Here is a 16669-nt window from a genome sequence, read left to right as displayed (position 1 = left end):
ATAAAGGCAAGACAGCTCCTGGTAATAACTGGTCTAGTTGGAAGGTAAGGCCACTCACAGACATACTGACTGTTCTTCAGGTCTGCCTCATGCCTGAGATAAGCCTTCTGACATGTGGCTCTCTCTGTCAGTTAACTAATCACTGACAAGGAATTACAGGTCAGATCCATCTGTAGAAAAAATGTGTCAAAGGGATATTTAACCACCTGACATTCACACCAATACCTGAGTGCACTACACAAGATTACAGACTGGAAGGAGAGTGGGAGTTGGGGTGGGACATACAATGGACTCTGTTGTGCCAAACCAAATCAGTACTGCATGTAGGAAGCTTCTCTTCTTTTGCAAACAGTCTCTCCATGTAAGGGAGGCAGTTAATTGCCTTCCCCAGCTTTCTCTAGGTATGGTATCAAAGTGGAGTGCTTGCTACATGAGAGCTGACTCCTAGGAGAATGTCCTGTCTTGCAGTTCTGCTGTGGATGACAAACAAAATATGTGATCCACTGCACTCTCCTTGAGGTTTATCCAGCATCCTCCCACCAGGCAGCAGCATCACTGATTGTTTTCAAGACAGAGGACATGAAGTGTGGGTAGTGATGGCAGCAGGGCAGGCTGGCAGCCAGGGTATTTCTGTGGGCTCTAATGCTCTGCAGCCACCCATTTTGCTGATGCTTGTCTTCTGCACGCTGTTTTGTTTTTTTTTTTTAAATAGAGGCCTAATACTGCTGCTCTTGGTGAGCAAATGCTATTCAGCAGATACTGCTAGTCCTGCTTACTGGCTCTCGACCTCATTTCTCCTTCCCTGCCAGCAGTGCACTCTCCTGACTTCACATCTGTTCCCCTTTCTCCCCCACCACTTTCTGTTCATGCCTTTTTTTTTTCAGTGCAGCTTCCCCAGCATGTGTCTATGTTGGGAAGCCTGTAGCCCTTACAATCGGATTACTGTAGTCATTCATTGATCACTGGACGAGCAGATTAGTCACCTGAAAGCCTGTCAGAGTCCCTGCTGGTAACCAGTTTATCAGAGCAGTGAAGGGAGATGCTTTCCGGAAAAGCAGTTTGTTTTGTTCCTGTCACTCTTCCATCTGGTGTGAATGGGACCATAAAATATAACAAGGTGGAAGAAAAGCTTTCAGGTAGGAGTCTTTTCCTCTAGTCATGAGAGATGTTGTCTTTAGGTCATAGGTTGTTTTTCTTTCTCTCTCAGAATGACCTTTCTTAGACATTAAGCTTTTAAAGGAGGTTATCACTGAAATAAGCAGCCTCTCTTTGAAGACTTAATTGAGAGGCTACAGCCCTGTTTCTCTGAGATACATATTTCTGCCTAAGGTAAGCAAAGTGTGATGTCTTACTTGCCTACAGTGATATTTGTGACAGCTTTTCACAGTCATTGCTTATTTGAAAGCATTTTGCTGTATTTCAGGCATAACATAAATATAAAGGACTGTAGGTGACTTTACAAACTACACAAGTCTAGCCTTATTAAATGTCCAAAATGCATTCCAGACTAGTAGACTTGTGGAACCACTTGGCTATGTAATAATTGGTTTCAGAGCACTAACTGAAGGGGAGAGGGGTTTTGTTACGATATTGAAAAGTCAGGAGTGAGCTGTCATGAGCATCAAAGAAACTGTTCCAGTGCTTTCAAGAGTGTCCCAAGGTTCTCAGTAAATCACTTGGTATGGATCGCCAGCTGCTGTAACCCTTGTAAGACTAAGCTTGGGTGGTTTTTTTTAATTGGCTTCTTGCAGCACCTCAGGACCAAACGTGAAACACAATGCCAAAACTGAAGGACAAAAGCAAAACGTGTGGAAGCTTTTAATGATAGAGGATGTGCCATCAACATAAACAATGCACTCCAAAGACAGTTTCTTAATATAAATCACTTCCAGTAAAAGGGAAACCAAATTTGGATGAAAATGAGGGATGAGTGCTTGCAGAATGAGGAAAATTCAAATGTCAGAAATTGCATTAACATTTCTTATAAATGAAAAACAAAGATGAGATGTTGACAGAAAGAAAATAATTTAATTTAAAAAGAAAGAAAAGAAAAAACCCTCACCCTTGCATCAATTGTGGTGTGATCAAATACCACGAACATTAAGCTGTTATGTACCAGAATGGCAGAAAACAGATGGTTATTACAACAGACTTGGGAATGGCCCTGCATTGGCCAAGGGGCAAACTGTCCCAGCTTAGATTGCCACATTCTGTAGTGCTCTAAATTTCAGCTGAAAAGTGGAAGTCATCAAAATACATGTAAAACCTGTTAACTGAATATACGCCTGAGAACTTTTGAAAGCGTGGGCATGGTATTACCCCAAAGAATGTTTTCAAGATCAGCTGATGTGGATTAGCTAATGGGAACTCAAAGAGTCAGCCATCAAACTATCTCATAGGATAAGCTCAATTTTAAAAACGCTCCAGAAGTTGCCCAAGGGAAGTGTCCATCATTCCTTTGCAGTAAAGGAACGGAACAGAGGGTAGGAAGCTTGTACAGCTGTATACTACTGGAAGTGCTTCTCTGCAGCTTCATTTTAATGAAAGCTTGACTTTCAGTCCACATACACAGACCTTTTTTTTTTTTCTTTTTTTTGGGGTAATGTCTGGGTTCAAGAGATTTTTAACATAAATTAATCAAGAAGAGACAACTGACCACAAACAATGCTGTAGTCAAACTACCTTATCTTTTTTGAACTTAAATGTCAAACAAGTCTTGCTTTAGAATTCCATTCTGAAACCAACTTTTACCCAGAAATACGACACTGCTGTATTTTTTCTTTTTTTTCTTCCTTCATATTAGTCTAATTTCAAAAGTTTCCTTGCTCTCAAGCTGTCTTATTTGAGGGATTCCTTAACACCATTCTTAGTACAGTATCCTTTTGATTACTCCCCCAAGAGAGGAGCAGAACTATTTTAATGTTACCACAGGGTAACTAATTCTGTTGCCAGTGTGGATTTGCCAGAGGCTGAAGGGGCTGTAACTCATTAGATCAGTGGCATCCTCAGGGACACTTGTGCTTTATGTGTTTGACTGTTCCTGTTGTGTTTCCATTGCATTTCAGTTCATTCACAGCCCAGGTTTTTTTATAATGGAAGCAGTACCTCTATACATCATGATGTGCTGCAATTCAATTAAAATCTACCTGGACAGCTGCACAAAAAATTGAGACTGTGCATGTGAAGGTGAAATTCTGCCTCAGCAGAATGCACATTTTCACTGCGGAGATAATCTGGCTTGATTTAGCATATGGGAAGCACCTTTTCTGCAGTTCTCTGAGTCAGACTGGTATCTAATGCTGGGGAATTTGTAAGCAGTGGGCCAGCTGAGCTGCCTTATAAATGTATTTGGTAGGTGTACACGCTCTCAGGCCTTCCATGGAGTTGCTGTCTGTGACAGTAACAAAGGAGCAATTACTTGATATAAATAACTTGCAAACAGGGTTAGTCATTAATAAGGCAGACAGTTATGAAGGCAAAAGCAAACACCACTTTGGCTGCAGAAACTTCCAGTGAGGCTGTCAGGGAGGAATTCGGTCTGCTGACTGCAAAATGATCTGCTGTGAACCCAGCCGTCTACTTTGTATCTCTGACCCCTCACTCCAAATTGAGATATCTCCTGAGGAGGGAAAGCAGAGAGTGGGTTGCTAAGCTCTTCCCCCTGGGATCCAGTGATAGAATGCGTGGGAATGGTTTGAAGCTGTGCCAGAGGAGGTTCTGACTGGACATTAGGAAGCATTTCTCTACCAAGAGGGTGGTCAAACATTGAAACAGGCTTCTCAGAGAGGTGGTTGATGCCCCGAGCCTGTCGGTGTTTAAGGGGCGTTTGGACAATGCCCTTAACAACAGGCTTTAACTTTTGATCAGCTCTGAATTGGTCAGGTAGTTGAACCAGATGATCCTTGTAGGTCCCATCCAGCTGAAATGGTCTATTCCATTCTGTTTTGGCTGTTCTCTCAAATCATGACTCTTCCTTGGTGCAGTCAACCTCTTGACAGTGGGATTTCTGGGGTGACACCTCAGTTGCAGAACAAACTGACTAGACAAGACAGGTTAAAATGCTGATGACCTGGTGATACAGAGGAAAGACTTGGGAAAGAAGGAGCATACATGGGCTGCAGTGTAGGGCTGGAAGACTGGCCTGGAGTAAAATAAAGAGATTGCCAGATGAGATAAAGTGGAACTTGGTCTCCTCTGTATATCCCTAACCACCCTGAACTAGCATAGGCTGAGGGCATTGTCAGTCTTAGATTAACTGTGTAATGCAAGGCACAACATACAGCTCTTCAGTGAAAGCATCTCCCATGGATATTTAAATCTTACCTTCCATTTACAAAAGACAGATTAGAACTGCAGAAATAAATGATGGGAGGTAGATGTGTAAAGAACACTGCTAGGTCATTAAACATCTAGTTCTCATGAATTCAGTTTGCAAAATGGCATACTAACCTGAGATCTTTAATAAAGCAGAAATGTTCCTACATGTCTCAAGAATATAAAAGCCTCAATTTTTTTTATGCCGTTATAAATCAAGTTTGGGCTTCCTGGGAAACTTGCAGAAAATGTTTTGACCATATCACTTCAGGCCTGAGGAAAAACACTTTACAGGAAGACAGATGAGTATCCTCGTATCTATTTTCTGCCTTACAAAATCTTGATTTTTGAGTTGATATCATTGTTAACATGAGCTCTGGTAGCAGCTGGATTTGTTTACATTGAAAACATTTGAAACTCTTTTCAAGACAAAGATGTGTGTGAACCTGGGTCTTGCTTTGAGAGGTTTTAGTAGAATCTGCTGCTGCTCTCTCTGAGCCCACTCATGCAGAGCTTTTTGAGTTAAGCATTCTCCTCAGCTCAGTTGACTTATTACCCTGTGAGCCAAAATGATATTTAAACACCATAAATGGTAAATGTTGCTGAGGCAGTCCTTCCGCACGGCTCAGACCAGGCATTAGTTGGCAGCTCACCACATGATGCTGGCAAACAGATTCCTTGAGTATAATTAAACCTCTTGTAAGACTAAACACTGCAAGTTGTTTGCGGTGTTCTGAACACAAGGCAGCAAACTCTATTCTTCGCGTGTCCTCGACTTGTGACCATTTGTAACCCTGGTCCTGCGCCGCTGAGTTACTGCACATGTAGGTGCAGTAGGAGGTGTATATATATGTGTATATATAGGTGTATATATAGGTGTATATATAGGTGTATATATGCAGCGCTGTAGCTGACCCAGCTTGAGCCAGGGGCTGGAATAGCCACCCTCCAGATGTTCCTTCCAAACTCAGTTACTGTGTGATTCTCTGCAGGGCTGAGCATGCTGAAGTCCTGATATTTCAACAGGAGATGTCAGCATTCTGCAGCTCACATGAAAACATCTTCAGTACATCTGGGTAGGCAAATGAACAAAAAAATTTATTAGAATATATGATCTCCCTAAAATGTTGACTGTTTTGACTCCAGGCCATGTCCAGTCTTTGGAGACCTTCCTAAAGTTTGCATCCTGAGCTGGATTTTCTCCTCACGTCAGTGTCAACAGCAGATCTGGGGATGGTCATGCCACAGGGCAGTTATTGATTCTTTTTTTACCTTCTTTCCAAGCATATAGATTTATCTATATCTTTTACCCTAGAAAGTAAAAAGTTGGTTAAATAATTGCAGTTGAACTGGAACAGGTGTATTGTACAACTGTCTTGTATTAGGTTAACTGTTTGGTGCAGCATGAATTTTCCATTTTTACTTTTAGATATACACTTTCAACACAATAACTCACCCTTGGTTATCAATATAAAGATGTTTACAGTTCCACTCAGTCCCCAAGTTCTGATTCAGACCTTTAATTTGAATTTAATTTGAATCTTTGAATTTAAAAAATTCAAGTGTATTTTGGCTTAGGCCCACAGCTAACATTAAGACTCCTCTAATGATAATTTCCAATCTGAAGATACCCAGAGGTCAAATTTATGTAAGGACTCTTTAACACCTGGATTGAGAAAACTCAAATAATAGGAGAGCATTTTTTATCACCTTAAATTTCTATTAATACAGGTTAACAAATAATCTGAAATTTGATATGGTCACTGTAGATAGATTGCCTTACTATTGATTGCACAAATAATGGAAAACAGAATAAGAGATTAATAGAAATAGTTGTTTATCAGAGGTAATATATATTTTCCCACTGCCATCCAAAAATGCTGAGAATTTGGGGGTCTTTGTAAGAAATTGGAAGAGTTTAAATTCTCCTTAATCTCTATGGATTTAATGCACTGAGAGGCTTTTTTAAACATAGACTTGGATGCTTATTAGAGCATCTTTCCAATAAAAAACCCTGAACCCTTAGGGGTAAGGGAATGCTGTGGGAAAAGCCTGTATTCTTTTTGCTTTGTAGAAAATATATGTGGGTATATAAAGTACCCTTTACATGCTTTGCTTACTATTTCTGGGCTCCCAAGCTGTGTTTCCCACTGAGCTGTGCATCTTATTACTTGCTGTTTCCCAACATTCACGCAAATTTTTGCCTGAGGAAAGGCAAAAATCTTAGGAACCATGTAAGTGGGATCATTGTGGTGGACTTTTAAATCAAACACCCTGTGTAAAGCCTTATCAAAAGCCTGTTGAAATGACAGAGAGATTACTGCCCACCAGAAATGCCTTACATGGGCTTACACGTTGTGCCAGACCACAGCCCTGTGCGAAAATTTTTCTCTGTGAGTAGCATTTGAGAAAATCATAGTTCTATTCTCTATTATCTTTCATGGTTTGACCTGCAGGAAACCAACAGCTGTGGTTAAAAAATCGTGGCAGCTTTCATAAGCTACGATGAAGTAAACTAGTTGCACAGTCTGAAAACAAGTTATTGAAATGTACCTGTATTTCATCAAGCCCACCCTGTGTAGTGTTCCCTGATGTTCCTCATGAAGTGCCTTGACAGGATCCAGGTGGGGGGAATTGAGTCCACCAGCAGAAGTTGATTGGGGAAGGGAAAGGGAGGGAGAAAATAACCTGCCTGGGGTAGAATTTTTTAGTCACTCTGTGTTGACTCTTATGTTCCTTGTTTTCATTCTTAGAGGTGAACCTTGAAAGCAATAAGAAGTAAGAGTGATGAGGGAGCTATTAAATGGCTATAGGCGATTAGAGAGCATTAACATAATAGGAAGAGAGAGATCGGATCTCCTCTTTTTCACATCCAGTTGAATAAGCTTGAGGATGTGTAGATACATAATGAAGTCATACCCTTATGCTAATGTCAAACTAAATTTTCCTTATGTTCCAGATTTCCCTTCTGGTGCCAGATATGCTGCACTTTTATTGTCTGTAGTTTTGGCAGCAAAAATACCCTGCGGTGTTCTGAAAGGGGATGTTTCAGCCAGAAGCGCAGTGACTTGCGGTATCTGAGCTGGGAACTTTACCTCTGCTTTCTTCCTTTTCTTCTTTCCTCCTCCCATGGGCTCTGAGGCCAGCTCTCACTGAGAACATTTGGATTTTGACCCCCAGCAGAGTTCATGTGGTGAAAGGGACTTTAGAGGACCAGGGGAAAGCAATCCTAATACTGACCTGTTGTTAGCAGCTTGCTTATTTGTGTCCTGTTTTTCTGATCTGCTTGCCCACTATTTTCCTGGTTTACAGATTTTGTTCCTAGTGTATGATAATAGCAAGCACCTAGATGTGGCCAGGGAATGTGAACTTCTGTGGTTGTTGCACTTTCTGAAGCTACCCTTTTGCAAACAGTTCCTGGGGTTTTGTGTATGGTTTTCCTTGTAGTATTTTCCTGTCGAAATAATTAGCCAGGTGTTTTCAAAAGGAAGTAAAATCACGCAGTATCTTTTCAGCATAAATGGGAATGGGAGTTATTTGCTTAATCTTGAATAAGCAGCGTCCCTTCTTGTCCCTCCAAAATCAGTTTGATTGCTGTTTTTCCAAACAAGACCTGTAAAGGTTAAAATTGAAGAAGCCCTTGTATTAAAAGCCCTTATATTAAAATAATCTGTAAAAATGTACAGCACTGCTATTTCATTGTAAAATTGTGAAATGTTAAAGCCTTCATCAGACAAACACTGAGTCACTGCGTGGTGCTATGTCATAAATAAACAACTAAAAGCATTTACAAGCTTCAGAAGAATTTGAAAATAGTTAACATTCAGTATTTGTAATATGACCTTTGCATGATTGCATCTGTCCCTTCGGAGAAAATGCAGTGATTTTAGATTAAGACTAAATAAAACTAAATAACATATCTAAAACTGACTGTGTTGTCTTGTGTAAAACATCTGTGAGAAACTAAAGTTGGCAGTAGTAATTTCAATTTTTTTCTAAGTCTAGAAGTCCACAATATCAAATTTTAAGCAAAGCAAGAAATGTTACATGAAATGATCCCCTGTGGTTTCTTAATGAACAAACAGCATTTATGGCTTAGAATGAAAGTCTTTTTAATTGTTGCTGCCAAGTTGAGAAACACTGGACTGCTTTTGTGATATTTTGATTAAGTTGTTTGTTCAATAAACATATGCTACTGATGAATATATACTTCTGAACAACAGTAGTATAGGACAAAAGATCCCCAATAAAAATAAAGATTTCAAAAGTAGGGGAGAATTCTTGTGTTTTGAAGAGAGCCTATTCAAGTTGCCGTGGAATCAGACTTGTTAGACATATATTTTCTGTATCCTGGATGTCACATGTTTGATTAGGAGTACTGGTTGCCTCAGCCATGATAGCTTCTAATTTTTGAGCTCTTACGTACAACAGTTTTCATATCCATTGGTAAAAAATGCCTTCACTGCCCCTGTGCTCCGAAGAACATCAGCAACAGACAGGGAGATGTTTTCATTGCTGCTTTACAGTAGGTATTGAGAAATCAGGTAATACTTCAAGGACTAAATCAAAGTGTATGTGCATTTGTATACGGTAGGTTTACAAGGATAGGAATACTTTCAGAAAATTGCTTTTGTTTCTGTCCCAGGACTAAGCCTCAAGTTTTCAATATTTCAGACTTAATAATCTATCTTAATGTTCTTCTGCGTGATTACATTCAGTTTCCCCTATTGAAATAGTTCTTTTGTCTCTCCAGTAACTTTTTTTGTACTGTTTAAGCTGCGTTCTTTTAAGTTTTTTACTACTCACGTACCACAGACTTCTGGTGTTTTGATACTTGCCATCATAAGTTTCTGTTTAAGCACAGAACTGGTCTTCATCCAGGAGATCAGCACAAACCTATGCAGTGCTTAAATTTAGTGTAAGCACTATTATTTTTTTAAGTTTTGGGCAACGGTGAGACAGATTCATTTCAATTTGACAGCTTCATTTACGAAGTATGAGCACTGATCAGTAAAAATGGTGAGTTGGTTTTCATCCTTTAATCCTGCAGGTCACTCTTTTAGGGGTAGAGGCCTGTGACCCCAGTAAATCTTCATAATGTCACTCATATCAATAGGTCTCCTCACCAACATCTGCCTGAGACAACTTAGAAAAATTGAGGCCTAACATTTTTTGTAAACTTGTTGGGTTTGTGATTCATATATGCAATTACTGTGAATTATTTGCTTGCTTCCATTTGATGTTTCTGCAGCTCTGTGCGAGAAGATGATTTTATTCCAGTACATGAATCTTTCATTTCTGCAGCACATATTTTGGAGGAGTTAGCATTGTTGAAAAATTCCTTTTGGGAAATGATTTTCCTTCTGCAGTTGCTCACCCATATCTTTTTAATAAGCTGAGGCTGTTATACTGTATTGTCTTCATAGAATATAAAAATCTGTTTATTTAGACTACATGCAACAGGCAGGTCAGTCTAATGGAGCAGAGAGCCAGTTGGGAGAGATGTGGAAGAGCTGCTCAGACTTAATGCTGTTTGTACCAGGGCTCTGCTGGAGGCAGCTCAGTCTGGTCTGGGAGAATTGCTGCTAGAGCCACTACGAGCAAATTTGTTCCCTGGTCACTGTTAAGTGTTGTTATCTGCCCCTATCTGAAGACTTGAACTTTTCTGATCAGAACCCAGGCCTGTTTTTCTCTTGGTCCAGAGCTACATCTCTGCTTTTTTTTTTTTCTTTCCCTGCTCTCTGTTTATTGCATATCTGTCTTCTAGATTTGCAATGTTATTAGTTATTTCAGTAAAAGGGATAAAGGGAACAATATTTTTTTAAGTCTACTTTTCTTTTTTTTCCCCTATGCCTCTTTCTGTCCTACTATTCTCTTGGGTTTTTTTCCTTTTCTTGCTTTCTTTATCTTCTTTTCCTCCTTTTTTCCAATTCTGTGGGTTTCTGCTTTCCCCCACAGATATGTTTCACTTTGAGGGACAAAAGGATTTTCTGCAAGGCATCAGGGCAGTGAAGGAGCATGTGCTGATATTGCTTAGTACAGCAATTGTTTGAAGCTGTTTCCCTGAGTAAACATTACAAAACAGAGGGATATGGTGAACCACAGCAGTTCATTACTGTAGAAGATTTTCATGCAACTTCATGGCTATTTTCTGTAAAGCATCAGTCACTTACAAGCAGGTGCTATGGGAAGCCCTAAGACTGATCAATGTGGTCTGATGGTGAATCAGGCACTTCAGAGTAGCAGGACCATAACACCAATCCCAGTGGGTCTCAGTCAGGTCCCATGTTTCCATTCTCACATGCATCAATGTCTCAAAGCTCACTGCCAAGAAAAGACCTATGACATGAGCCAGCGAGACAAGATTTTGGCTAGAAAAAGCTTTGCTAGAGAAAAGGAAAAACTTCCCTTCCAGGCAGCTTCCAAATTTACACTGAGCTCAAATTACCCTGGGACAAACTTAACTTTTTGCCTCCGGGAGGTTCAGTGGGCCTGCTCAGTGATGTGCTGTCATTTTTTCTAATCACCAATTTTATGAATTATGATTTTTCTCCAGCTTGGAACTTTATGTTGCTGTAATACTATTTTGGATGTTCTGGGTATACCTTTGAAAATTTTAAAGGTAGGAATAAGCAAAATAAAGCTATTTTCATGTATGGATAGAATGTAGGGTTGGCATTTTACAGGCAAGACGTAAAAGGTCTGAATGCAAGCTAAACAAAAACTGTATCCAAGTGACCGATAAATATTTATGACTTCTTGCATTTGGTCATGATCACTACTTTGGCTTCACAACTCTCTTTGCTCAGGTTTTTAGAACAGAAGTGAATTTCCTGGTCTGGTGTACCACATACATCACAGTTAAATGGTCTTGCTTCATAGCCTCTGGATCCAAGACAGAGATCACTGTGGATACTGGAAACAACATATCACAGATAGATTTTAAGAGTGATTAATTTAATTCCAGCACTCAGCATTTGACTGTACAGCCTCAAAACAAACAAAAAAAAAATAAAAGCCATAATGCAAGTTTGTTTTGGGATATATATTGATAACCTCAGGTTTCAAACTTTCCCACCAGCAGTTGCCTAATTGAATTAAGGAGAGGAATGTGGTGAACTCAAAACCATTCAATACTGACCATCTAACAAACAAAAGTTTTGTAGTTTCTTGTAGAGTTGCAACTCCTGTAATCCTGTGAGTTTATGTTTTTAACTTATCGATCATGAGAACAGCAACTTGCAACAAACCTTAAAATTTAATGTGAGTTTAGCAGTGATTAAAAAAGGCATTGAGTTGTTGGTTACAAGTTGTTGGGTTGTTTGGGGGTTTTTTTCACCTGACTTTGTGTATTTTGGGAAACTGAGTGTAATTTCTGAATGATACTCTATGATATCTCTTAACAATGATTTAAAAGGATTCCTGGAACAAGGACAGTTCCATTCCCATTTCTTGTCTGTCTGCCTGGAATACTGGCAAAGCAAAACAGCTCTATTGGGTGGTTTCAGTTATTTTTACCTTCTGAAAGCTGAAACAAAACCACTGTCTCAAAATCATGTTGAATGTAGGGTCATTTTGTCAGGAAAATTCCATTAAAAGACCCCTTTTATTCTTTTTTAACTTCACAGAAAAGAAGAGCAGCAAGAAGGCAGAAAGTGCACAGGCTGCCAAACTAAACAAGACTTTTGCACCCATCTTCCTTAAAGGCCTGACTGACCTCAAAGTAATGGATGGAAGTCAAGTGATAATGACTGTGGAGGTATCAGGTGCGTAGCTATAGGACACTATTATTTTAAGAAATTAAATCCTGCTGCAAAGTTTGTGGGTTTTTTCCATCTTTTTAGCAGGTGTCTTTGCATTTGGAAATAATATTTCTAGGAACTGGTTCTTTAAAAGCTAGGTTTGTCTAATATGATCTTCAGGGGGATGAACGTTGTCCAGCGTTAATGTGTTCAGACCTCTACAAGTGTTTCTTCATTGGAATGATATAATAATAACATAAGTTTATTATTGGGTCCTGTTGTTGAACTAAAACTAAGTCTCAGTGGACTTGTAACAGCTTTTGTTGTGAATCAAACAAGACTGAATTCCTGTCAGCTGGGATAAGAGTAGTGCTGCAGAAAAGAGCAGTCCTGGTATGAACCTTGGTAACAGAAACTCTTGATAACCACCTTTGTGGGATCTAGAACTCATTCTCCCTCTCTGTTGTCTACATGCTTCCCTTATTCATTTGTATTTTAACCAATACAAGACGGACTATTCCACATTACACAGCACTGAAAGAGTTAATGAAATTCTTGAATGTTTGTAAGATGAAATTGTAGAATCAGATGGCAAAAAAAGCTACCAACCTTAATAATGGTCTTAATCAACATATGGTGGGTATTTGTGTGTCTCTGATTTTTGTTGTTTCATAATTTTCAGCTAACCCACCTCCTGAAATTATCTGGCTGCATAATGGGAAAGAAATCCAGGAGACAGAAGATTTCCACTTTGAGAAGAAAGGCAATGAGTACAGCCTCTACATCCAGGAGGTGTTTCCTGAAGACACAGGCAAATACACCTGTGAAGCCTGGAATGAAGTAGGAGAAAGTCAAACCCAGGCAACGTTGACAGTTCAAGGTATAAAGTTCCTCTTCACCTTACAAAGTGCTAAAATAATTTTAATGTGCTGTTCAAGTGTCTATTTAAAGTACATGAGTGTTTGTTGTGAGGGATGCTACAAGTTCTGTCTCTGCATCTGAATTAAAAAGGATATCAAGCAGAAGCATCTTTAAAAAAACCTTTTCACTCTGGAACATTATGTTACTATTTCAAAAATGCATTCCTGAGTCCTATTTCTAGGGACAGTGCAAAACTTCTGCTAAATGCAGCTGCAAATTATAACTCTCAGGCTTACTTAGCTATGGACTTGAAGTAAACCTTTCAATTATGTTTTTATTTCTAATTGAAGCCATAGTATTTGGAAAAGCTGCCTAGAAGTAAGGTATCCTGGCTTTAATGTTAACATTGCAGTGGTAGCAGGTAAGGAACACATGATTTCTGCAATCTGAGTACTAGCTGTAAAAAATTTGACTTTGAATCTCCACATATTATGTAAATCCCACAGTAAACACTGAAGTACCTACAAACTTCCTATGACTGGGCATTCACTATCTTTGTGACAGGGGACTTCATTTAATGTTGCTGTATACTGACATTTTCTCGTAGTCATTACTGAGAATTATTGGAAATCAGTGAGACTTTTATTATTTTTAATGCAAAGTATCTTATCTGCAGTATTTGAGCAAACTGTGCCTCCAGGGATGGGTCTGCAGCCTGTTGTCACTTTCTGCTCTGAATTCAGACCTTCCTCTATCCTCTAAGCCCCCCTGAGATCTAACCTCGGGGTCAATCTTCTATATTAAATGCAATTTTATGGAATTGTTAATGATGATTTACTACATGATCTCTCAACTGCACAGCAGTCATAGTACTGTTACTTGCCCTTAAAGCTATTCCTACCCATATTCTCTAAGGACAAATCTCCAAGATTCCTTTTAGGGCAGCTTTAAAGTCTCTTTGTTTTGCTCTTAATATAAGCCTGGATAGAGCCAGTAAAGTGCCAAGTAAATGATTAATTTTGGTACGAACACGTTACTTCCAAAACTAAAGCCCGACTTATTTTCAGATTAAAAACTTATACCCTACATGTTCAAAATAACTTTCCTTGCCTGTGACTGCTTTCCCCGAAATTAGTTAGCTTAGTAGTTACATTCAAGCTTGGCGTTTTGTTCTGATTTGTAATCTGTGTTTGTAAACTACAGAACCCCAGGATGGTATTCAGCCCTGGTTCATAAGCAAACCGAGATCAGTGACAGCAGCTCCTGGGCAAAATGTCCTTATATCCTGTGCCATTGCTGGAGATCCTTTCCCCACTGTTCACTGGTTTAAAGATGGGCAAGAAATAATGCCCGGAACAGCATGTGAAATCCTGCAAAATGAAGACATCTTCACACTGGTCCTGAGGAATGTGCAGACTCGTCATGCAGGGCAATATGAAATTCAGCTCAGGTATGTTTGCTGTGAAAAAGCTTGTTCCCTTGGAACAATTAGTTATATTTACCCTCAATTTGAAATTCCCACCTGAAGAAAACAAGAGTTCCGTTCTATTCACGTGAAACATTAGGGTAGTAACGGAATAAAATATTTCTGACGGATGAAAAGACCTAATAAAACTCAAAGAGGAAAAAGAAAACACAAGAAGGGTCAGGGAAAAAAAAGACAAAGCAGTATGATTTCCTTTAGGCATCCTGAAAAACAAGCTTTGTGGCAGCAGTATGGGAAGCAATTTGGCTTTCTAGCAAGGGAAACTACAATCAGTATCTTGAGTTTGGAGCTATTGTTTATGATGTTTGGTGTCTCTCTAGGTATTTGTAAAGATGCCTGCTTTCCATAGGAACAACCTGACCAGGAAGGGCCATTACACAAGCTTTTTATCCATACCTTTAACAGGAAAAAATGTTTCCTGGCCATGTTTGAAATATCTGAATTTTATATGCAAGTTGTATTCTCCTTTTTCTGATGTATCTTTGAAATGAGGCACCCTGATGCTTTGAACATCTTGTCATTTCTTACAAAATCTGGAAGAGCTGTTTTTTGCTTAGGTTGGATGTTAGGAAGTCATTTTTTTACAGAGAGAGTAATCAGACACTGGAATGGGCTGCCCAGGGAGGTGGTGGGTTCACCGTCCCTGGAGGTTTTTAAGATGAGACTGGATGTGGCACTTAGTGCCATGGTCTAGTAACCACAGTGGTGTTGGATCAAGGGTTAGACTTGATGATCTCAGAGGTCTTTTCCAACCCGGTTGATTCTATGATTCTTTGATTCTATGAATTTATTTTATTCTGGTAAAATAACTGTTCTTTAAATGAAAAATCACATTTGCTGGTTCTTTATCTTGTAGAAAGTGTCACAGCATTTTCCATCTCCAATGGTGAAGATTAGGTGTAATAATAGATCACCTGTGTGATTATAGAAAACATAGTGTACAACTTTAAACTGATGTATTACTCTGTGCTATTTACTGTGCATAGGTGTATTGCCTTACTTGGCTAATATTTGTGGCTTTTTTAATTAAAACTATTTAATTCACATTTGAATCCATTACACTGGAAGAAAACTGTCTGATCTGCTCCACACACTGACATTTTAGTCCTGATGGATTAGTCTGAATTGTCCTTTGCCTGCTTGCAAATAAATTACTCTTGTCTCCTTAACACAAGGAGAGAGGGAATTTCTTAATAAATGCCACCCATTTAGCCTCTAAACAATGAGCTATTTTTTTATAGCTATAGTTTATTTTCCAACCAGTGTGGCCCAAATGATGGACATGTCACTGTGTAGTTGCCTAGTTTGAAGGTGTGTTTTCACAGACTACCACAGGCAGACACAAAGGAGCTTCAGTATATTTTAGTATTTAAAGTCAGACGAGGCACTCACTTTTCACCAGAAAAAGGTACTTTAGAAGATTACAGCTCTTGAATATCAAGATTTCCTATGATGAAGTATTTCTGCACTTAATTTCAAGTATTATTACTAACATTTATGTAGGTAGGGCCATATGTGCCATGACCTTCTTGCAAACAAGCTGTTCAGTAGATTTAGGCCCTTTATAGTCTGTAATAAATTGTGAACTGGCTCATTTCAGAACAACTTCGTTGTTTGCAGTCATCCCAGGTCATCTAGAACATTCCTGATGCTGATTTGTGCAGGTCATGTCTACCTAAATCCTTGCATCTGTGTCTCTTTGGGGATCAGTGGTGTTTCTAACACCACTCGGTGTTCGAACATCTCAATACCTCTGGTGGGATAAGAAATGCCAGTTGAGTTTCAATAAGGTCAGTCACCTCTGCAGGACAGAGCAGAGACTGGGAGAGCTGCGGCCTTCTACTGGTACCTTTCCACATTTCAGTGCATGTATGCCCTAGGCATGGGCATCTTCTCTTATGGTAAGCTGGTAGTTTCACTTCAACTGAAAGAGATATTTCAGCAAAACTTTGGGGATGGAAGAAAGAGACAGGGCAGGAAGAACAAAGGAGAGAGGACAGGAAGAACAAAGGACAGACAAGAGGGCTTTGTGGAAGACTTTGTTGGAAGTGGCTGTAATGATCATGTGATCATCCAGGCCACATTCGTCATTTTTCAAAGTGGAAGCCTGACAATATCATGACTCTAGAATGTACACTTGGAAAATAATTTTAGAAAATCAGCATATGAGAACAATTTTGGGGGGAGGGTGAGAAAAAGCAATGTAGCTAGAAAACAACACAGCAGATGACGTGCTAGTTTCAGTTATTCCCTAATCCTTTTACTG

The 16669-nt window shown here is 39.3% G+C and overlaps 1 protein-coding gene across 5 annotated transcripts in view; it reads left to right on the top strand.

Annotated features, from left to right (window-relative positions):
* MYLK (myosin light chain kinase) overlaps positions 1–16669 on the top strand; it is a 200060-nt gene that overhangs the window by 102788 nt on the left and 80603 nt on the right. For 4 of the 5 annotated variants that reach the window (XM_064661434.1, XM_064661433.1, XM_064661436.1 and 1 more), the window contains 3 exons: positions 11943–12080; positions 12739–12936; positions 14121–14367. In XM_064661434.1, the coding sequence (XP_064517504.1) occupies positions 11943–12080; positions 12739–12936; positions 14121–14367 (583 nt within the window). Of the gene's footprint in view, positions 1–1024; positions 1137–11942; positions 12081–12738; positions 12937–14120; positions 14368–16669 lie in introns of those variants that run through there. The other variant, XM_064661438.1, reaches the window with a different exon arrangement.

The sequence above is a fragment of the Pseudopipra pipra genome, chromosome 7, assembly GCF_036250125.1.
Source record: "Pseudopipra pipra isolate bDixPip1 chromosome 7, bDixPip1.hap1, whole genome shotgun sequence".
Taxonomy (NCBI): Eukaryota; Metazoa; Chordata; class Aves; order Passeriformes; family Pipridae; genus Pseudopipra; species Pseudopipra pipra.
This window is presented reverse-complemented; position numbering and strand designations above follow the sequence as displayed.